Source organism: Lycorma delicatula, chromosome 6, assembly GCF_047948215.1.
Source record: "Lycorma delicatula isolate Av1 chromosome 6, ASM4794821v1, whole genome shotgun sequence".
NCBI classification, from domain to species: Eukaryota; Metazoa; Arthropoda; class Insecta; order Hemiptera; family Fulgoridae; genus Lycorma; species Lycorma delicatula.
In genome coordinates, this window is record NC_134460.1 from 74,494,186 (window position 1) to 74,518,543 (window position 24,358).

A 24,358-nucleotide genomic window follows, 5' to 3' on the forward strand; every position below is an offset into this window, starting at 1 on the left:
ATCACTAATGTTGATGTTTAAAATATAATTCATTGCATAGATTTCAACCAAATTAAATTAAAACGTACCCCTGGCTAGCTTATTCAAAAAAAGAAATTGTGTGTTTTGCAAGAAATCTCAGGTAAGTTAATTTCAAGTCCTTTCAAGAACTGGAAAAAGGCTGTGGAAAAATTGATCACAATAATCAAGTATATCAATGATATGGTATTGTCAAGTCTGAAAACTTTGTACATGTTACGAGTGGAAAAAATCAAAATGTTATAACTCAACTGGATTCTTTGAAGGCAGAAGAAAAACTTGAAAATAGAGCAGCAATAATCTCTTTAAAAAGTTTTATTCTGATTTTTTGGTGAACAACAATTACCCCTGTGAGGAGATAATGTTAGCAGACCTCTCAGTCTAGAGAAACCTGCTGTGAATGACGGAAAATTTCAGTCTCTTGCGATTTCGAGTTAACGCTGGTTGACTTCAACTTGAAAAATCATCTTTTAAATTCTAAAAAGAATGCTTCTTATATAAGTCCTGATATTCAAAATGAGATCGATGCTCAAATAATGATGCTGATGCTTTGGTACTCAAGCCTTATCAATTGCCGTTTTACATGAGGTCCTATTTTTTTATTAATTTAAGAAATTATGTATTGAAATTAGTGTAGCAGGTCTCTTGATTATTAGCATCTTTAATGAGAGTTTTAAAAGCAATTTTGTCTTCATCATTATATTTATCTAATTGCATATTAAAGCATTTATAATTAACTAACATATTAAGAAATGAATTAATAAAAACCTATAATTATATTGTCCTTTTTTTTATTGAAAAATTTTTGAAGGATCTATTTCATTTGAAATATATTTTTATATAGAATTTATTGTATGTACTTGTGAATTATGAATTTATATTACCAATTAATTCTATTTACTATTCCCTGGTGTTCTCTAATAAACTTAACAGTACCTATTGTAGGCTGCAGAGATAAAAAAAAAATAATCAGAGGAATACAATATTCATACATAAAATTATTTGGCTACCTTCTTCAGTCAAATAAAAAATTATTTCAGGTGTGTTTGTTTATTTAAATATGATTCACTAATATTGCTCTAGTAAAGTATAAGTTTCAATAACTTTTTGGTTTTCTTGCATTGAACTAATTTAAATTAAAATAAAGTAGTTCTATTTCTTAGTTGTTTTAAAAATGAAAAGCTGTTCTTATATTAAACAAAATTTTCATTACACGTAGCAGCAGAAGCAAATGAACAGATGTTTATGAGCAAGACAGCTATTTCATTTGGAAATTTGAGTAATTAGAACATGCATACCTTAATGTCTCTTTTAATAATTAATGCATTATATAGAATAAGAAAAAATCTATAAACATACAAACTGGTATTTAGGAAGTTGTCCTGTTTGGATATTTATTTAAAATAGCACCAGACTCAGTAAAGGTAAGAATTTTAAATAAATACGTGTTTTATTGCAAATTTAAAAGCAATAATTTCTGCTATTTATGATTTTTCTTTTTTCCAGATCTGTGAAAGATATTGCTATATTTAGGAAGCAGAATGAAATGACTATTAAGGGAAACAATGTTCCACATCCTATACAACGTTTTGAAGAAGGGAATTTTCCTCCATATGTAATGGATGGGATACGGTAAAAGATTTTAGATTTTTATATAAAATTACTAATTTTCTTTTTCTATTTTTTGTTGGTTAGGAAATTTACAATGTCTTCACTTCCTTGATGTGTGCAAAATTAGAGACAAAGTGAACGGAAATATCTGTAAATATTTTCTGATATTGATGTATGGAGCCCCCTCATATCCAGTTCAATTCTAAGTTAGGGCATAAATCAACAGCCTCCATCTTTTTTTCTCCTTACAGTTCCTCATAGAATCTTGCCAGTTTCTTATCCTTTCCCTAAAACATCATTTCACTTCACCAAGCATTCTCGATTCTAGATTTATTAGTTGGTGATGTTGAATTAATTTTTGCCTTTCTTCCTTGTCCCATTTTATACATTTGTCTGGTTTCCTTCTTTAGTCTCTATATCTTCAGTCCCTTAACTTCTTCATTTTTCACATCTCCTCTTCTTTCTTTTCCCAGTATTGCTCTGAAGGAACTTCTTTAGCACAATTTTGCTGTCTTCTTCTGATTTGTCACCCTTGTTTGTTTCTGTGATGTGTAAAAGAATTGGTATAAAGTAAATGTACCAAATTTCTTTTAATCGAATTGATTCTATAAAAAGTACATTTAGATAAAACCTCCTGCCAGGTGTACTTGCCTGCTAGTTGTTTTTCCCATTATTTGATATTTCACTAAGTAATATGTGTATCCATTGCCTCTAAATTTCTTCCTTGTTTATTATTTATTTCAGCCCTCTCAACTCTTAATTCTCTTTTTCATTAGTACGACTTAACTTTTTTCAATACTGTTTTGCATCTCCTCCATTCTATATACCTTATTACTTCAATCCATTTATGCTTACTCCACATAAATATTTTGATTTGCAATATCATTAGTTGATAATTTTTCTTTATTAGAATATACAGTTTGTGAAAATCATGTACAATGTATGTTTCATTAAGCACTCATTTCATTTATTTAATGAAATATTAATAAACTTGATTATGTAATACTCTTTTTATTATCCATTTATTTGGACCTGTTAAGAGATTAGATAGAAGCTATCCTCTACTTATCTCTAGTACAGGTCTGTTTATCTTTACATTGTTAACTGATATGTACTGCTATTGGTTCTTCTCCCTAGTTTCTCAGTTTATCCCCAACCAAGATAACATAATGTACATTCTAAAAATAATTTTGTCTTGCTCTAGAAACTACCCAAGTAATTTGTACAAATAAAAATTAAATTTACAAACGTGCCATTTTAACATAATTGCCAAGTTATTCTAATCAGCACTAGGTATATAGACAGTAAAAATAAAAAAAATTGGCAACTAAATTTATTTTCACTGTCTGCACATTTCTGTGCACCGAGTGTCACTTGAGTACTGTGATGGATCATTTTGAATGTGTTGTTGACAAAATAAGACTACAATTTTTTGTCATTGGCACTGGTAGAATTTCATTAACTGAATTCTTAATTAAGAACCTAATACAGATTCTTCCATTACTAATTTTTAGTGCTGTTCTGTAAGTTTATCAATTGTACATACATTTTGGTAGAAATTAAAGTTCACATTCACTGCCGATGATCCATCTTTGTTGTATATGAAAACATATATGTATTAAAATATGAGTGGCATATAGTTTCAAAGAGGTTTTGGGAATTATTATTGTTATGAAATAGTTACCGTATCTATGATTCTGTTAAAACAAAATTATGTTTTATTAACTTTTTTTTTTTTTTTTTTTTTTAGAAAGCAAGGATTTTCTTCTCCTACTGCAATCCAAGCCCAGGGTTGGCCAATTGCATTAAGTGGTAATGATATGGTTGGTATAGCAAAAACTGGTTCTGGAAAAACATTAGCAGTAAGTTTCACTATCAGTGTTTATTATTTCAGCCTGTATTTACTATAGTTAAGATGATTTTGCTAAATTTGATTATGAAAAAGTAGTTGACAGGAAGATTGTGAAGGACATTCAGAAAGTCCCTGCCTACCTATTTATATCATTGGATACTATCTGAGGGAGTTCAACAGTCCTTACAGTGATGTAGTGCGTAGTGCTTCAGTTGATAGCTTGAGTACAGTGTGCATTTCCTGTACATCACACTACACCATACCAGAACCACCCTTCACTAATTTTAAAAAAATTAAAAATTAAATTAAAATTTTCTCTTCTGAACTTAAATACATGTATGTATGTAGGTGTTTTAGTTATATTAATTGTCCTAATCGGTATATCCTGGACTATGTCATCCATGAATATGGGAAGAACTAATATTCTAAAGAATTGAATCAGAATATAGTTATTAAAACTTAGTTGTTCATAAAATTCTAGAAGTAATGCATTTTTCTTTATTTATTTTCAGTATGTATTGCCAGCAATTGTCCATATTAATAATCAGCCAAGGTTGCAATACGGTGATGGACCAATAGTATTAATATTAGCTCCTACCAGAGAATTAGCTCAACAGATACAACAGGTTGCAACTGATTTTGGTATGTCTTCTTCTGTTCGAAACACCTGTATTTTTGGTGGTGCACCTAAATTACCTCAGGCCAGAGATCTTGAGCTAGGTGTTGAAATAGTCATTGCTACTCCTGGTCGTTTAATTGATTTTTTAGAAAGAGGTGTCACAAACCTTAGACGTTGTACATATTTGGTCTTAGATGAAGCTGACCGTATGTTGGATATGGGTTTTGAACCTCAGATACGAAAAATTATTGAACAGATTAGGGTAAGTATTTTTCATAATAATTGGTCATTTTATTTTAGTGGAAACTTGTTTCATTTAAAATGTTATTTTAAAATAGTGAAATTTGTGAAGTAGTAAAATGTAAAAAAAAAGATTTACTTTATTATGGTGATTAGTTATTTATTTCTAGTCTTTTTAGTTCAGTTGTTAGATATATTGACCGATTGATCAAATCAGCCATTAATCAAAACAGATTAATCCAGAATTGGATTTTAGTTATGGATTATATTTTTTCAATTATTAGAATGTAATGTTTAATTTTCTGGCTTGCATTTTCACAAAAAATAAAACAATTTGTGGTTGTTAACACTAAGGAGATTATCTGCATTATTACATGGCAAGTTCCATTATATTGGTGCTTAATCAGAAGCACAGCTAGTATTGTTTGTAGAACACCACTATTTTTATTAGTATCCTGAAATTGATTCTCATGAGGGATTTGCCCAAGCTTGAATGTAAAGAGCTTATTCATTCTCAGAAACCTTAACCTTAATTACTAGATAAATAAAATAAATAAATAAAACTTAATTAATTAGTTAACTTAAGACAAATTAAATAAACCAATTATTTTGAGTCCACATATTGGTGAATTCACAAACTGATGGATGAACTCACAGGAATAAAAATGGATTGTCACACTGTGGGAAAAAGACTAGAAAGAAAGTAAGTAAGGCTAACTTAATAATTAAGCCTCAGATAGAAAATAAGACAAGAAAGAAAAAAGACTAGAAAAGTAAAAGTTAATAAAGAACACTGATGAGAGATTTATTAAAATAGCTACAAAATAAAAATTTTAACTAGATAGTGAAAGAAATCAGCAACTGCAATAGATGATGGTTAGTTGAAAGGAAGATTTAGTAAGGTAGAAAATAAAATAATTCTGGATTCCTTAGATGTAAAAATAAAACACAAAATATAGCAGAAAACCCAGAATGTGAGAATATGAGAGCTGGTGATTGAAAACTCCATTAGGGGAAAAAGTTAACATGTGGCAGAAAAAGCAGAGAAATGATCTGGAGGAAATTATGTTTAAGGAGAAGTGTTTTTCATCGTAAATTTTTTTTTCTTGTAATTTACATTAATCATCTCATATAGCTTCATATCATATATTATTTTCAAGATCTCTCATTTTATTTATTCACTACTATTACTAAAGTTTGCATTGCATTTTAATTCAGCATTTTGTTGATTCTAACTTGTGAGTGATAATTACCATCCAATTTGACCCTATAAAACAATAATAAATATGCTTAATAAGAAATTTTCATGACTTCATCTTCTTTATTGAACAAATTGATTATTTTGTTGTATAACTTAACGTTTTAGGAATTAAGCATTTAATTTTAGCACTTTTACTCTGGTAGACAATTTTTGGCAATTTGGACATTTTTTTTTCAGCCTGATAGACAAATTTTGATGTGGTCTGCAACATGGCCGAAAGAAGTGCAAGCATTAGCAGAAGACTTCCTTATTAATTACATACAATTAAATGTTGGATCTCTTACGTTGGCAGCTAATCATAATATTCTGCAGATTGTCGATGTTTGTCAAGAACATGAAAAAGAGCAAAAGTAATAATTATTTGCATTTATTTCAGTTTTTAACTTCATTATTATGAAAATCCTTTTAGATTCATGTTTATTCATAATGTTACTCAGAATTCTACAGTAACAAATCTCAAATTCAGTAGAAAACACATTGAAGAAAAAACGTTTACTTAACTGAAACTAAATAAAAATGAGTTAATTTCATATTAGGTGTACATTAAATATTTCATATGTGGAGGCTAAACTAATATACAAATTTTTCAAATTTACAGAAATGAAAATTGATTAAAAAAAATCATTGAATTCTTTCCTAATACTCAGCACACAGATGATAGCATATATCTGTATTCATATATCACTAACATGTTCCAATTTTTTTTGTAACTGTTAGTCATCATTTGAAGTGAAGTCTGTACATTAAACACAATGTACAGTTTTGTTTTGTTTCGAATACATTAAGCAATTCTTTATAATCAATTATTAAGCAATTCATTAAATGTTTTGTTTTACATAAAATTCTTAGAAATTATTCTTAGAGAACAGTTTGCATTGTAAGATGCATGGCAAAGTATGTCATTTTATTTAAAAAGTTCAGAAATTTTAGTAAACCTATTTATGAAGAAATTGTAAATCGTTCACTTCATTTGTTTACATAAACTATTAGCAAACCTTAATATAAATTTACTTTAAATTTTTTTCTGAAAACTGGAGAATAGGTGCATGTTTTTACCAATAATTTTTAGAATATATATTAGCTTATCAGTTTTTATTAACATCTTTTCTCTTTGTAGAGTATGTCTGATTGCTCTTAAGGTACAAATAGATATACGTTATGTGATTTAATACTAAAAAGAAACTATCCAAACCAATTTTACACTGTAAAGATTGTAGACAGTTGGTGGAACTTTGAATATAATAGATGTTAAGTAGATGAATTTTTTCCTATAAAACTAAATTAACAGTGTATTATAATATTTTATGTGAATAGTAGTAGTGTAGTAGCAGTTAACTGTAATTTGGTAGCATTGTATGTGAGATTTACATTTATGAATTACTTTATGCTTAGTATAGTCTTAAGTATGATTTAAATTATTAAAATTGCATACAAAATCCTATGATTTAAGTAATAACAATGAAATAAACTTTATAATGATATACCATTATCATTATTAGTAGATACTAATAAATATATTGCTGATGTATAAGTCCTACTTGATTGTATATTGTAGTGGATATACTTTTGTTCAGAAAGCGAAGTAAGACTTCACATTGTCTGTAAAATAAGACAATTTTAAAATAGTAAAGAAATGGCTAAAAATATTTATTATGCTAATTTTGGATATGTCTGCAGTTTACCTCTGTTCTTCCTTTATTTAATAAATTTTCACACTGACATCTTATATCAATGGCAGGTCATAGAATTAGGAATGTCCCACTGCAGAAGTATCTAGGTGTATTTCAGAATCATGCGTGTTCTATATAAGGGTGTATATGAAATTATAATGCTGTATGCTAAACCTGTCTGAGCTCATCAAATGAGGTACATATGTTATAGGAATATTTTAAGAGCCCAGCGTCTCCTATTGTTGTTACCTGTAATTGGTGCCTATAAGACTGTCTGTTGAGAGGCAGTCCTTGTTATTTCTGGTATTAAGCTCATTAATACCCTGCAACTGAGTGCCAATTACGTTATGATGCTAAGAAGGTAGGCCAACTTGCCTCTGGGCACATAAAAGTATGTGACCAGGGTCTCCATTTATGGCAGGTCCGGTGGACTGAATCACCCGATGGCTGTTACATGCATGGATCTTTTGGTTTGATTAATTTAGGCTTGTAGAGTGGAGGGCCATTGATGTTGTTGCAAAGTGTCTTAAGTAAGTCTGCCCCTGGTATGAAGCTGAACTTTCAAAGTAGCTAGAGAGCTTGCGAGGATCAATTGTAATTTTGATCTGGTATTTGATTGGAAAACCGAAAGGGAACGGAACATTGTTTGATTACTTCCATAGATTCTTAGCGGAGGATTCTGTTATAGACATATAAATAGAATAGCAACCCAACCTGGGTGGCTAGGGGCCCACCTGGGTGCTTACTTCTCCAAGGAAGGCATTTTGGCATCGAGCCCTGGTTTGCTTAGATATTCAGTGTTAAGATGAGATGGATGTGTGGAGAACTCTGTAGTGGGGCTGCAGTGTAGAAGGGTGTAGATATTGACTTCACTCCCATAGTGGACCAGAACAGAGAAAGGGGTTTATGTGTTTTCATTAGAGGCTTATTAAATTACGGAATCTTTTTCTTGATTTTTAAGTAAATCAAGAGGACTTTGAGTAAATTGAATTGTAGGACAAAACTGTCACTGTTGTGATCAACAAGTTTTGTTTGTGTGAGGAGATTATTTTTGGTGTTTAAAAATTCAGTCAAGTAATGATCTGAATGCATAATCTAATTGAAGTTATATTAGGAAGAGTGTTTCTGTGAAACCTTCGGTGTTAGAGGAAGGTGCAGGATTCGTGCTTCCATGAATCAGTTAATTTGATAGTTGAAGGTTGGTGGTTGTGGTTGAAGGAGGCCATACAAAGGCGATAGTAGGTTGTGTAAATACACTGATGGAATGTCTGCCAAGGCATTTGTATTGGTGGCATCTTGATAGGCCAAACTGATGACCGTATTGTTATCTATCAAGTTTAGAGTGTCTAAAAGACAACCTCCCGTAAAACCCATCAGGGCCATAAACAGAGGGGGTGGTGTGGAGACTGGCATTGTCACAAGTCAGGTGTCCTTCCCTATGAGGCTCAGGATATGATACTCATTGTCAGATTGTTATTTCATAACAGTATAAAAAATAAAAAGAATGCTGTTTTAAAACTTAACTTTTATTATTTGTACCAAATTCAGTTGTAATGAAAGCACTATTAGTCATTGTCCAGTTAATGGTTCATATGATTTCCTGTTTGTGTGATTAACTGAAAGTTGAATGTATACATTGTGCAATGTTTGATTCTAGGTTAAGAAGACTTTTGCATGATATTGGATCTGAAAAAGAAAACAAAACTATAATATTTGTTGAAACAAAGAAAAAAGTCGATGAGATAACTAGATGTATACGACGTGACGGGTATGTACAGGACATTGTTGATATGCTTACTATTTTATAAAAATATTTTTTATTTTTACATAAATAAATCTTGAGTAACATCTGTATTAACATAGTTTGTTAAAACATTAGATGCTATGGATGTGTTATGTAGTATAAATACGACCTTCTACACCATAGTATTCCTATGGATGTTGATGGTCATTCTCTTTTATTATTATTTTTTGATAGTGTATTGTATATTGCTTGTTAATACTTTATTGTTTTTAACAGTACTCATGGATGTTTCCACTCTTCCAGCTTTCATAATAAGTTCTTAAAATTATTAGTTCTGAAATAATCATTGCAGGATACATCACAATTCAAAATCAATTTGAATTTCTCTTTGTAAATATTAGTTTGTACAATTTATATCCCCATATTGAAATAAAGTTTCATAACCATACTACTTTGGTTAGTGTTACTGTAAATGTTACAGTATAATGTTTACAGTAAAACATTTTTCTGTTATGTTTGTTTGTATTTAACCATGGTTTTTTATTTTGTATATTTGTTATATCTAATCTATTATCTACTTACTATGTTGAAAAAAGTTAAATATATTCTAAATTTAATCACAGTTAAATTTATAACAACCAATTAAATTTAGTGCCGTATTTAAATCTAAGTTGGTTGAATTGAATCGCAATTGTCAGACTTAGCATAAGACATTTTGTGGTACTGCAATTAAATAATAATGGGTAATTAATTTTTTGTTATTATTAGTCGATTAATGACTTACTGCTTATAAACTTTCAGTACAATTTTGAAATGTCTCCATAAGGATTCTTTAAAGCCTCAAAGTATAATTTTAGGCAGGACCTATCTTCCTTGTCCTGGTCAGTGTATCTTTTATGAAAAACGTTCAAACATTGTCAATGTCTTGTGCCATAAATATTCTGTAATTTGAGAATATTGATAAAGAAGGATAATTAGAATCTGAAATTATACTGTAAAACTAAAATGGAAGTCCTTATTCCTAGAGTTTACAATAAATTCCAATTTCTTAATGAAATAACACAGGTCAACAAAAAAAATAAGAAGTAATTTGGAACTGAGATAAAAGTAGGTTAATTAGAATAATTTTTTTATGCTGAGTCTTAAAATAAAATCAATTTTTCTTCATCACCATCAAATTTTTAGTTATAATCCTGTAAAATATTGAGAAACTTCTTAGTAATTACAATTAAATTTTTCCTTTATTTTGCATACATTTACATTTTTCTTAATTACTTTTTTTTTTAATTTCCATTTGTGGTCAGTGAAGTCTTCTTTTTATCATCCTGCAGTAGTCACTCATCATAGATTTAGCCCATCTGCCTTGATAACGTTGTGAAATCTGCAATATAGCTTGGTGGAATGTTTCTCCTGATGTCACCCAAGTTTAAAGGCAAAACGTCTAAATGAGAATGTAAAAAATGAATTTTCAGTGACACTCTGCAGCCTGAATTTTTTCACTATCATTTATAAGTTGATCATGGTTTTCAGCTTTATTGTTTCCAGGAAAACCAGTAACAACATCTTTGAATGACTTCCATGCTGCTAGTTCTTTATAATTCAGTTTGTTGTCAAATGTATTTTCACGAATTAATTTTATTTGTGGCCCGATGAATATTCCCTCTTTTAAAAACCTGAGCTAAATATTTAAAGCCATCTCCATCTTTATCTAATGCTTTTACAAACTTCATCAGGACTAATTTTATATATAGAGGCGGTAAAATAATAATACATTCAGCTTCAACAAGGGGAATATTGACAACATTTTTCTTTCTTGGGGTAAACTGATTTCTTTTCTGCCAGTCTTTAACTGCATATTACTTATCTGTAGCCCGACTATCCCACAAACACAAGAAACACTTGTACTTTGTAAAGCCATTCTGGGGAACGAGAAGCCCTATTGCTTTCAGGTCAGCAATGATTGCCATGAGTGTTAATCATACTTAATAGCTTTTAAAATTGTTAACATAACAGAATGTACTACTGGTATAGAAGAAACTATTTGAGTTGTATACAACAACACTGCCTTTAAGCTTTTTTTTTTGATGAGTCTATAAATAAATGGCAATCATGAACAACATATTCAATGTTCAGTTCAGACATTAGCCCCCTAACATCATGGTACAAACCAAATAAACCATCTCTTCTAAAGTATTTCAGTAAATTTTTTGTTTCGATTTCTATATACTGAAATTTTAGTATCCTTATTTAATAAATTCCATTCTTTAAGATGTGAACCTAGGAGTTGTGCATGTTGTTTCTACAAATATTTCACGAATCGCTCAGTTCTGCTTGTGTGATGAGATGAGGTATTCAGTATTTGATTCTTCTGGAATGTAATTAATATCTATTGAAGTTGAGGATTAGGGCAATCAGTTGACTCTGATTATTAGTTAGTCTTCTGGGCAATCAGAAATTTTTGTCCAAGAAGTTAGAGCAATCTGAATCAGTAAATCAACACTATGAAGTGTACTGGTCTCTAAGCTGAACAAATGCTTATGTATGCAGTACTGCTTTTGCTGGAATTGAAACCAGTAATATTTGTTAAGAAAAAATAGCAGTCATCATAATGGTTAGTAGGCGTTCCAAATCATAGGTATGCCAAAAAGCAAATGCTCTTTTTTTTTCTCTTAACCACTGACTTAGTTTAACATAGCACTTGATGCATACTACATTTGGAGCCCAGAATTTATCTTTGTCTCCTAAGGGACAGTCAAATTAATGTTTGTAAGCAATTTCAGCAAATTCTGTACTGGTTTTCATTGACTTTTCTTGATGAATTCTCTGCAAACGTAACAAAAAATATTTGGAGAATTTTTACAAACCTGATTTTTATTGTAAAATTCAAAATGTTTTAATGAATGAATGTAAACTGAAATATAACAGAAATACTTAATTATAAAAATAAGTTTTAATTTATAAATACTTAATTATTTAAAATACTTCATAAAATTGTTTCACCATGAAATACAATAAAATACAGCTTTGAAACACTCACAAAACTTAACAAATCTTGATGTTCAATTAAATAATACCAAAAATTTGTTCTGTCATAAATATCTTTAACTAAATTTATGGCATCGCTTATGAAACAATCTTTGTAACATTTGTATCATAACACCACTACCACAACTAAAGAACACAGCAAATCATACCAAGAGCTGAACTCATTCTGAAGAAAGTTTCATCACGTTGAATTACTTATTACTTGACTCGCTGATATGTCTACATGTCTGGCTTGATATGAAATGACATCATTCAACTGATATTTATCAAATACAGGTCTACAGCATGTATCAAAATATAAATCAAATGTGAATGAGCAACATCCCTTTTTACCCTTTTCAGTTGCCCTTTGCAGTTCTAACACAGCTTTGAACTTTTCAGTTCAAAATTTTATGTTGACCAGTGTAATTTTTTATCCCAGAAGACACATCACAAAAAAAAATATGTAAATATTGAGAAATTATTTTTCATTCTCAAGAAGTGAATATATAAAATAATTGAAAAAATAATTAATTTTGATATTGTATTTAATTAATAATATTATAATTAATTCAAACATAAAATAATTTTATCTTTAGGATTACTTTTCACTTCTTGTCACTGATGTTGGGCACTTAGTATTTCTGTCCTTTGCCTGTATTCATTCTCTTCTCTTTTAGGGATTACTGTTTATTTCTCTCGACTTCACTGTAGCTCGCTAATAATACTGTCATCCGTTGCTTTCAAACTGTATGGTAACAACTTAATTCCAATTAATGAGCAAATTTGTATTTCTAGTATTTCAGAATCATGTTTTTTTAAAGCTGGCTTTCTTAAAAGTTAGTGATTGATGGTTTCATTTTAATAATATGTTTTTAAATCATGCCTTTGGCATATAACATGGTAACAAAATACAAACAAATTAACAAATTTTTATCAGTGGTGAAATATTTTATTGCTATCAATTTTTTTGTTAGTAGTTTTTAATGGTACGTGTTACAGCGATTATTTCTGATATATATATATTTTTTTTTTTATGTAGATGGATTGCTTTAAGTATTCATGGAAATAAAAATCAACAGGAAAGAGATTATGTACTGCAAGGTTTGTGACATACATTAATTTTTTTTCATAAGTTATGTTAGATTTTTTCTTTTTTTGTTATATGTGCCATACATTAATTGTGTATGACACAATTCTCAATGAATTTGTAGAGGTTTAAATAGTATAATAGACATATATACTATTTAAACCTCTATGTAAACTAATAGTTTACATGAATAGGTTTTTAAAAATTTTTCGTTATAAAATTAAATGAAACTGATTAAATTGATCCCTAATTAGAACGCGCAATTCTAAAACTAGATTCTAATGGACCATTATACAGTGTACATCTTTTATGATTCTAAAATTATAGCATGACAACTTTTTATCACCATCTATTATTATACCTGACTAATTATGTTTAAAACATCATCTTAACTCTTAGGTATAGCACCTTCGGATTTGTCATTAAACTTTCAAGCATGCATAACTATATTCCCATTTGTCTTCTTACTAAACAAGTTGATTGTAGCATTATTAATTCATTATAAATTTTATCCAAGCAAGAGCAAATTTGAACAGATCTTGTGCCTGAATATTTAAATTAGACTTTTAGTTAAAATTGAAAATAAATCTAAGAAATGGAGGAACTTTATTTTGTGGAAACACAAATATTATTATTACTGAACTGTATAAATGATAAAAATTTGTTTCAAATTGATTAACTTCTATTTATTGCATTTACTTTAAACATTAGTATGATTCGTCTTTTTTTATTAAAAAAAAAAAAAAAAAATAGTCCTTTCCACCCTGTAAATATTATACAGCAACATAATTATTGAGGGTTGGTCCACTAAGAATCCTCTATCAGATATCAAAGATGACACTGGCTCTTCGGGTACAAGCACCTTCAGCATGGAGAACTGTGCAAGTTGCAAGTTCAAGACCAGCACCTTTATATCCTATTGTTGTAAATGGTTTATGAATAAGAAAAAGTATTGAGTGGCAAGAAGGAGCTATCAACTAGGTCTTGCCGAGGACTTTGTCTTGATCAAGCAAATCATCTTCTGGCCACACTCATTTAGACCTTCTCTTATCCAAACTGCATTGGATCAGCACACGTTTTTTAATATATTCTGCCTCTGTATAGTGCCATATAATTTGTTCTTTAATTATTATTTAGCTAAATTACATATATGCAAAGTTTTCTTAGCATTTATTTCACTAAACCACTGTTATCGTGAGTAAATATTATTGATTCATGAGGTTGTACTATTTGCTGCTATACCTGTCTTCACAAAGTTATTTTCAGCTTCTAAACTTTTAATACAGCAAAACTATATTACAATTACAATAATAATAGCCAATATGAAATAATTTATTTGTTTAATCTTCATAACTGATCTTTGATGTTAATGGTGAAAATAGTACATCATTGCTTATTATATCAATAGATCAAGATCAACATTAAGGCAACCTCTTTTTATTTAAACAAAATAAAGCCTTTGTTCTTTGCCTTGCTGACTTTTTTTACTATTCTTATAATTTCTTGCATCTTTGTTATCAATAAAATAAAATAAGTTTCTTTTGCAATTTTATTATTTGTTTTTTACTTAACTACATTATATATAAGTTAAAGATTTTAATTAGTTTTATTTGAATAAACTTTTTCAGAATTTAGAAGTGGAAGAGCATCCATACTTGTTGCAACAGATGTTGCTGCTCGTGGGCTGGGTAAGTTTATTGTGGATGTATTTTGAAACTATACTGTATGGTAACTAATTTATAAATTAGAAAACTGGCAGTAGTCAGTCCCAGACTCGATTGAATCAAATTATTTTGAATTTCATTCTGTACTATCAGAAATACTATTCTTCTACATTGCTGTCCATCCATTACTTGGTATAATGATCGTGCAATATGTTATATTTGCCTTATTATTTTCAATTACAGTATTGTTTTGAGTTTTTTAAAGAGTTGAAAACTTGCTTTACATTTATGCATTATAATTTAAAAGCAATTGTTTATAGAATTTAGAAAATTCTTATATATGAAATTGATGATTTTTATTTCACTGTATATGTTGACAAGTATGAATGTAATTAACTGCCAAATGAATTTGTGTTATATTATTTTTGATTGTGGAGACATTTCTATTTTAAATATAATTGTTATAATTTTTATATATGAATATATACATATATATATATGTTTCATAGCCTGTAAATACTTTGCTCTATTTACACAAAAATAGTCGCTGTGTAGTAATTGTATCATTATGGTGTGATGTATTAATTTATGTAAGTAAATAGAAAGACAATCAGCATTAAATTATGCTTTTGGATAAAATCAAATAATCGATGTTGCCCATGTGCTTATAATGAATTTAAGAATTTTTGTGTTTATATTTATTCTGGCTATTTAAGTGTATGCTGTGTATTTTAAATAAATAAATATATGATAGTTATTCCTCCGACCAGTGTCATATTTATACACTAGTTTATCTAACTGTCAACTCCTATAACTAATGTTTGGAATTATATAACTATAACATCCAATTCTGTTGTACTATTTACTGAGTGTCTTCATCATTTTAAGTAGTTTTCTCTGTATATTAAATCACTTTTTATCAGATTACCCAGAATTGACAAATTTATCGTGTAGTTGATCTCCAGAAGTCTTTTTTTTCATTCTTTCAGAACCATTTTACCAAGTTTTGTTGACAGCATTTTTTAAACCATCTATGATTCTGTCATGATTACATATTTATTTCAGGTATAGTTACTATACTTTGTATTATGCATGCAGAAATAGCTTCTGAATTGTCTAATATTTGTCTGTGAACATTTTTCTAATATTTTTTTGGTATCTCATGCTTCTTAAAGTTGTAGTCCATGTCTACTAAAACCTACTCATTATTTGTGATATCCTCTTTAGCACTTAGTTTGCATTAAACAGCTTACATTTCATTTGCACATACTTATTTATGACACTTCTCATTCTCATTACTGATCACCATTCTTGTATCTTTTCTTTTACTTAATTCTACAGTTCACTTAATTGTTCCATAATTGACTATATATACTCCAGTGTAAAATATCAATGTAAGATAGCCAGCGAGAAATTCATTTTTTTATATTTTTATGAAGGTGTATTACTGTGTTAGTCTTTAGACAAGTAATTGGCATTTTGTGTATCATTGGAATAAAAACCATGAATAAACATAAATTGCTAAAAATACCTAGTTGAGCATTCTGTGCTTTAATCTATTTTTAAATCTGTTAATGCATTATTTTAACATGCTGTAATTGTATATTTGCATATATCATATTAGATGCACATTATATTCTTTTCATTATGTAATTCTGTTGTATTCTCATTTGATATTAGGTAATAAAAATTTTATTTTTCTTCCTTTAAAATAAGGGTAAAATGTGTTTTATTCGCTAGTAATTTTTATCTAGTCTTTAGAATGTGTATACAATTCACCTTCTCTGAATCTCAACATTGTTTCAAAAGTGTGTATGTGTGCGTGCGTGCATGCACGCGCATGTGTACTTGCAGGCATTTTATTTTCTACTAAATTTGTGTACATATGTAACCCAATTAATAATTAGTCAATTGATTTGTGCAAAATATTTGTTATATGAACATATGAGTACATTTGCTGCTTAAAAATTTAGTTATTGCACCTTAAATAGTAGTATGTGCATCTCTAATCTTTTTTTTTTAAGTTTAATTGTTAAGCATTCTTACTAATGATGTACTTTTTAAAGAAAAACTGCTTAAAAATTAACCTACAAATGTTAATTTATAAATACAGAGAAATAATTTAGATATTTTGTAGATGTAAAGGAAAAATTCTGGGCATTTTCTAATTTTTGGTATAAAATTTGCAATTCATACCAGATTGTTTATTGCTCTGTAGATGTTAAATACACAGCATGCAGTTGAAATATACATATCTTTTTCATCTAGATGATAATAATATCTAGGAAGTTAGTTGATTTGCAAAGAATATTGTTTCACATTTGTTGATAATATTGTATTCTGTTTGGTCTACAATTTTTAAACATTTATAAGATTTTTATCACCATTGAAATTTATTTAGCTATGAGATCTTGTATTAATGTAAAATTGTATATTATACTAACCAATCAATTGGTTTATCAGTGTTGTTGATCAGAAACATTGTTCAAACATTATCATTCCAGTCAGCTGTTATTAAAAAGTTCTTGTTTAATTAAAGGAGGTGTAGTTAGATTTAACTGGATCTAAATCCAGAGTCTTACCACTCTGCTCTGGGAAGGGCATTTCGGTTAACAGAATTATATTTGGATCAACAAGAGAATAGTGCTACAGTAACTGTAATTTTATTATAATTATGTTGCGAGACACTATTATCTGAGCTTTTATTATAAAAATATACTTAATTAATGTTACCTATTTTTAATATGTTTATAATATTCAGAGTAATTCATTTGTATATGGAAGATAATTGTATTTTATTTTGAAGTACATCGGCATGAATTATAATAAACATCTACTTAAGTGAAAATACATAGCATTTTACAATTTTCAGAGCAAGAACAAGAAATATTTGATTTGTAAAATTTTGTAAAACGTTAACTACAACATTTAATGAAACTAACTGTTGGAATGATGATCATTGGTTAATTAAATTTATTGAAATTCTTATTTTCTATTCTGAATGTTTATTTGTAAAAATAATATAAAATTATGTTTTTCTTACTGTGAGAAGCCTTGTCAATAGAACTTACTGTCTTTCATATATATATATATATATATATATATAAAATACAGAAAGTTTTATTGTTGGAATCTGTTACTTATATAGATGTAGTAACATACATATTGTATGTGTGTAGTGTATAGTAATTATTATAAAAATATATGAATAACTTCTCAAAAATAAGTTAAAAATAAATAATTAATTCTGTTCTATTCTTTACTAAAAACAAAGTTTGTGTGTTCATAATCAGTTTTAACAAGTTCTGTTTCACCATAGAACACAAACGTTTATTCAACATTTTTCTAACATGTTTTTGTAAAAAAAATTTGTAAATTTTTTAATGTTAATCAAGAAAATTTTATTTTTTGTTTGATCTTACAGATCTTATTTGTATTGTTTCCTCAGTTTAACTTTGTAAATAATAAAAAAGAAACAAATTGAAAATTTTTTAAAACTTTGTTCAGTGTTGCATTATGTAAACAACCAATTTACAATAGTTGCTTAAATATACTGTTAAAGGAATTAAGTATAGGACATAGATATATTGTTTATTTTCATTTGTTGAGCCTGTATTTTAAAATTAATCTGATTAGAATGTGAATGGTCTTGTGCCTAGTGAGTCAATAAATTGACACTTTTATTGATTTTCATGGCCAGTCAGTTCTTAGTATCTCTTTACTGTTCTTACATTTACCATTGTCATAGATTTTTTGTTTCTTCATGTTAATGGATTCTGTCTGCTTGCCTGCCTGAATTTGTCACATCCCTCAATAATTTCTTACTAATCTCTCCAGGTACTTTTGGAATTATGGATTTTTATATTGCATTCACAAATTTTATCTATACAATTCAAGAATAGAAATGGCATCCTTTTTTGAATAAAAAAACTCTTGTCATACAGAAATTCACTTACTACATGCACTCATGTAGTACTTAAATTGGATAATGACATTCAAGAGAAAGGCAGATTGTTCATGTTCATACTTATTTACAGAATACTGACTGTTGAGTTGGATAATGACATTCAAGAGAAAGGCAGATTGTTCATATTCATACTTATTTACAGAATACTGATTGTTGAGTTATATATTTATCTACACCCTATAGATGAAATCTGTAACCGTTAGTTTTTCATGGGTAAATAGCAATTCATTTTGATGATCAGAACTTGGTCTGATTATGTATAGGATGACTTACTAGGATATCTAGATACTTCAGCAGCTTATTGTAAATGTAAAAATAAAGAAAAAAGTACACAAACGTTAATCCAGAAACGCTTCGTTAACAAGTTCGGCTGGTGAAAAATTTTGCTTATATTTCATCTCCTCTGGTTTCATCTTCTCCTGTTTTAAACATAACTGACAGTTTTATTCTATAACTTGGTTAATGCTCTGATGCTGGTCATATCAGAAATTCTTGGGACATAAAAATGTAAGCTAATATGATGTTTCATATGAAATTCTAAATTGCCAATAAACAAAAAAATTAATTCTGTTAAATTGCCAATAAACAGATAAAACTCTTAATAAAACTTGTATGAAATTTAATTCTAAACAGAATAGTATAAAAAACAGTACGCAAAGAAAAGAAAATAACACAGTTAAATAAAATAGACTTTTATTTAGAGCAATACAAAGCTAAATTTAACTGGAAAATGATTTTTATCTATAACTTTGCAGAACTGGGGAAAAATGATAAAAACAGAAATTTCTGATAATCAAAATTAATAAAGAAATCTCAAAATAAATTATTTCATACAGATAGTACTGTATCAACAATCATAGATGTGTATTTAAAATTGTGATTTTTGTTTATCAAATTAAAATAAGAAATAATCTTTTTGCAGAAATTTGTATTAAGTTGTCAATACAATAACAGTTGTCCAACAATTAAGTTTTTTGAATTGTAATTGTGTTGTTTGGTAAGCTTACAATCTAGTTGCAGTTCATTAGTATGATTTTCCTTTTTGTACAAGTAGATAACTGTACTGCAAAACCATTTTGAATCTGTTTGGTTATTGAAGTAATAATGAATGCCATACTTATTTTTAAATGAAAAACATGCCAATATGGTATTTATTTAGTGTGTGTGAAGGCAGTTGGCATTTCATATGTTATGGGAAACTCTTGCTAGCAGTAATTTTATCCCTCATGACTGTTTCTTCAGCATGATGATGTTGATGAAAGCATTATTGTTAATATTCAGCGTAGTCCCAGTTTCAGTATGACATCTTTCTAATTGGTTGAAAGTTTCACAACCTAAAGTTTTGAGGACACTTAAAAATACAACCTTTATCCATATCATAAACAAAAAGTATATTTACATGCAGGAGACCACCCCTACCCTTCGCTCAGCATTCTCCAATTGGTTAAATACTCATTGACAACTTTTCAACTACATTTTATTTACCATGAGTCAGTTTACTTGTGATTGTATAAACTACTTGAGAAACCAACCAATACTCATGGACAGAAATGAACCCTTATGCAACAACGGTGGAACATAACTTTAAACAGTAGTTTGCCATTATTGTATGGTGTGGGATTTTTCATAATTAGTTGATCGATCGTTTTATTTTCAAGGGCGCTTAACAGGTGAGGCAAACTTATAGTTTCTTCAAGAACAATTACAGCCATTACTTGAAGATGTTCCTCTTGCAACACAATGTCGGATGTATTTCCATTACAACAGCATGTCTCCACATTTCTCTCATATTGTTTCTGCCTACTTAAATTGGCAATTCCCCGATATGGATTGGCTGAGGTGGTCCACAGTCCTGGCCACCCAGATCACCAGAACTTTCACCGATGGATTTTGTGTATGGGGTTGGATTAAGTGTAATGTTAAGTTGAAAGTAAATAAATACTCAAGAGCAGTTGCTTGCCTGTATTATTGATGCTTTTACGCTGTTAAAGAACAGCCCCAATGAATTTAAAAAGAGCAATACATAAATGTGCAGCAAAGTCCATTGAAATAAATTAAAACATTTCAAAAATTAATTGTGAATTTTACAAATTTTTTCATTAAAAATCATTTTCAGTTAAATTTAGCTTTGTATTGATCTAAATAAAAATTCATTATATTTAACTATAAAATTTCACATCAAATTAACTTATTTTTGTGCCCCAAGAATTTCTGTATGGCTTCATTTCACTGGAGAAGATGAAATCTGGGTGAAATTTTTTTACCGGCTGTAACTCTTTAACAAATCATTTCTGGATATGTTTATATGTACTTTTTTCTTTATTTTTACATGTAGAATAAGCTGCCAAAGTATCTGCACATGTCGGTAAATCGTTACTAAGATAAAGGTTATTACAGAATTTCTAATTCAATGAATCTGGTTTGCTTGTTTTTATAACCAGCAGTAGAATAGGTAAGAAATAATGAGTAATAATTAAAAATGGATTATTAAAATTATATTTTAAATGCTGTAATAATGAAATTTTTTTCCATATTATTTTCTATAGTGTTTTTTTTTCACTGAAGTACAACTGGAATTTTAAAAATAGAAAAATTCTTATAAAAATATTTTATAAATTATTTTTAATTGTTATTAAACTAACAACATTAGAAAATAGTACAGAATTAAAGTAAACTGTATGAATAATGTGTAGAAATAACATTTATAATAATGATTTGAAACACAAACAGAAATTCTAGTTATAAAAATTATCATCAGAGACAAAGTAATTTGTCTTCTACATAACATTTTATTGATTAATGTAGAAAGTGCCTAAAAGGGTTCTTGAAAAACTATCCTTTCATTTCTGAAAGATATCTTAAACGACACGTGCTTGTGTTTTTAGGTTATTGACTTATATTATTACATATAACTGTATTTATGTAGAATATTAGAATTAATGTCTCCTTAATTATTTATTAAGTTAATGTTATGATTGGTGGTAACTCATTGTTACTTGTCAACTAGGCTTTCTTTTAAATGAGCCATTGTGAAAATATAAGGCTTAAGTATCATGTTTAATTTTTCTTTTAAATTAATGGTGGATGGAAATATTTGGGGGTTAAAACTTAATTTAATTTAATTTTTCTTTTGGTTTAATCAGTCTGGTTCTTGTCTTGATTTCAGAGGCAATATGGCTTGCCTCTTGAGTTGGGTAACTGCCTCTTTTCACGATACGATGAAGGTGATGATGTCGAAGTATACTCTATGGGAACCTTTGGGCTGATTTTCGGCATCCATTTTTTTGCTTGCCAGATATCATCCCTTGGTTCTTGAATTAGAAAGGGATAATACATTTCAAGTAGATATTTTATAAGATTATTCTACTTCTCCTGTTTTAAACATAACCGACCGTTTTATTCTGTAACTTGGTTAATGCTCTGATACTGGTCAGTAATTGTTCTGCGATCTTAGAAGCTGACTTCTTTTGCTGAATCCGGTAAGTTAGCTGAGTTTCATATGGTCTTTTAATGTTTTTATTTAATTTGTAGCATACTTGTTTTGATTTTCTGTTGGATATTTTTAACTAGATGATTCATAGTGGTCAGAATTATTTTTTATTTTTACAAGATTTTCAGTCAGTTGTTATTCATTTAAAAAACTCTTGCAGTAGTTCTTAATACATGGACACCCTGCTTAAAAAAATTTATTATGGTTTATATAAAAAATCTGTTTCATTATGAAGTCAATTAAGTTTGTAAAATTACTGATATTTTTCTCTGTTTGTGATTCATCTGATGTGATTAAAAGTTATGTATATTACTTTAATCTTTTATTTTCTTAAAAGTAAAGAGTCAATTATATTTCAAACAAAAATTCAAGATAATTATGTAACTTAATATGTTATAAGCTTATTAAAAATTGTGCTTTCTTTAGGAAATTGGAGATCTTATTTTTTTATTTTGTTTGTGGAGGAAACTTCAGTCCTATAAGTGATTGCAAGTAAACATAGAAGTCAGAATAAGGAATAATTCCTAAAAGGTGGATTAGCCATTAGTTTTAGCTGAAAAGTAAAATTCTAATCTGTTTTATAATTAAAGAAATATAATGAATAAAATCTTCATGCTTGGAGCTGGTGTTCTCAAAAATAGCATGTGGTATCTGGAATCAGATGTTTCCTCCCCATGTGAGATTTCTTTGGCATTGAGTTAAGGTGCCCTCCTCCGATCTCTTTTATCAGTATTATTTAATTTCATTCACATATTGTTTCAATGTGGGTTTTTTCTTTTGGCGGATTGCAGTTCACTATAAAATAAAAACGTGCATGAAACTGCACCCAATGTTATTTGATTTTGTGATAAACAAAAATGTATGGAATGGGTTTATTAACTACGGCTTTGGCTTTTGCATTTTTTCCTTTTTAGCACTGTACTATTCTGTTTATTACTGCACTTGGGTTGAAATTTTTTATCTGTTCTGTTAAAATTTTTCTGAAAATCTCATGAATTACCCAGGATGGTACACCATGTGATAAGATGCTCTAGGTGTTGTTGAACCATACGTTGTATTTCTTATCCTGGAACCTAATAAGTAAGAGTAATTAATTAGATAATGTTGTTTGATGGTTATCATTTACAACCTTTCAATAGTTCTATTGAAATTAAATCGCCAAAAAGATATTTTGTGATAGTAGTGGGTGTATAAAAAAGTATATGAAATTTAAATAGCCAAAAAGGTTGAAATTTTGTAAAAGTGATGTGTGTGTAAAAAAGTACAACCTTTTAATAGTAGTATTGAAATTTGAATCGCCAAAAAGATTGATATTTTGTGTTGGTAGTGTGTGTATAAAAAATACTTGGCATATAGTCTGGGATGTGCACAGTGTATTTGTTTGTTTCAAGGTTGGTTCCCCATTGTTTACATATACTCAATATGTATAACATCTACGTTTTCAAGAATTGAGTAATGCATATATTAATTTTAATTAAAAATTGATAATATTTGATAATATATTTTTTTAAAAGTAATCTTGATAGAATCTCTAACAAAAAACTATTCTTTCAACAAGTTATTCTACTGAACACTTACTTTCACTTTTGTTATGCAATTTCTTTTTTATACCTACTCATTTTTAACACATGACCCAAGGTATGCCCTTGTGTATTATCAATGTTCTTTTAACTGGATCAAAATGTGAAGTTTCCTACTTTTCTTGTCAGTAAAATAAGAACAAAGTATAATAATTTATTCGTTAAGTATAAATTGTAATATAAGTTAACCAGTTATATCCAATTAATGTTTTTTAAAAATATTTTTCATAGTGTATACAATAGTGCATTTTTCATAATGTGAAGGTAATATGCACTTAAGTTTTAAATATGTGGGTATGCTAGGTGAAACTTTTAGGTTTCTTACTTCATTGATGACCTTGGGCTTGTAATTTTTCATTAGTGATCTATCTTATTGCCAATACATAAACAAAAAAAGTCTATATCAGAATAATTCATAATGTACAGAAATTTTTTTTTATTTTTATCTTTATAAAAAATTCTAATTCTAATACTACGTTCTGATTATTAAACTTGCTACATTTCAAATACTACGTTCTGATTATTAAA

General features: G+C 28.6%; 1 protein-coding gene across 2 annotated transcripts in view; it reads left to right on the plus strand.

Annotated features, from left to right (window-relative positions):
• LOC142325941 (uncharacterized) overlaps positions 1-24,358 on the plus strand; it is a 39,964-nt gene that overhangs the window by 9,877 nt on the left and 5,729 nt on the right. For both annotated transcript variants that reach the window (XM_075367899.1, XM_075367898.1), the window contains 7 exons: positions 1,525-1,650; positions 3,380-3,491; positions 3,994-4,362; positions 5,779-5,951; positions 8,929-9,039; positions 13,082-13,143; positions 14,758-14,817. In XM_075367899.1, the coding sequence (XP_075224014.1) occupies positions 1,525-1,650; positions 3,380-3,491; positions 3,994-4,362; positions 5,779-5,951; positions 8,929-9,039; positions 13,082-13,143; positions 14,758-14,817 (1,013 nt within the window). The remainder of the gene's footprint in view (positions 1-1,524; positions 1,651-3,379; positions 3,492-3,993; positions 4,363-5,778; positions 5,952-8,928; positions 9,040-13,081; positions 13,144-14,757; positions 14,818-24,358) is intronic.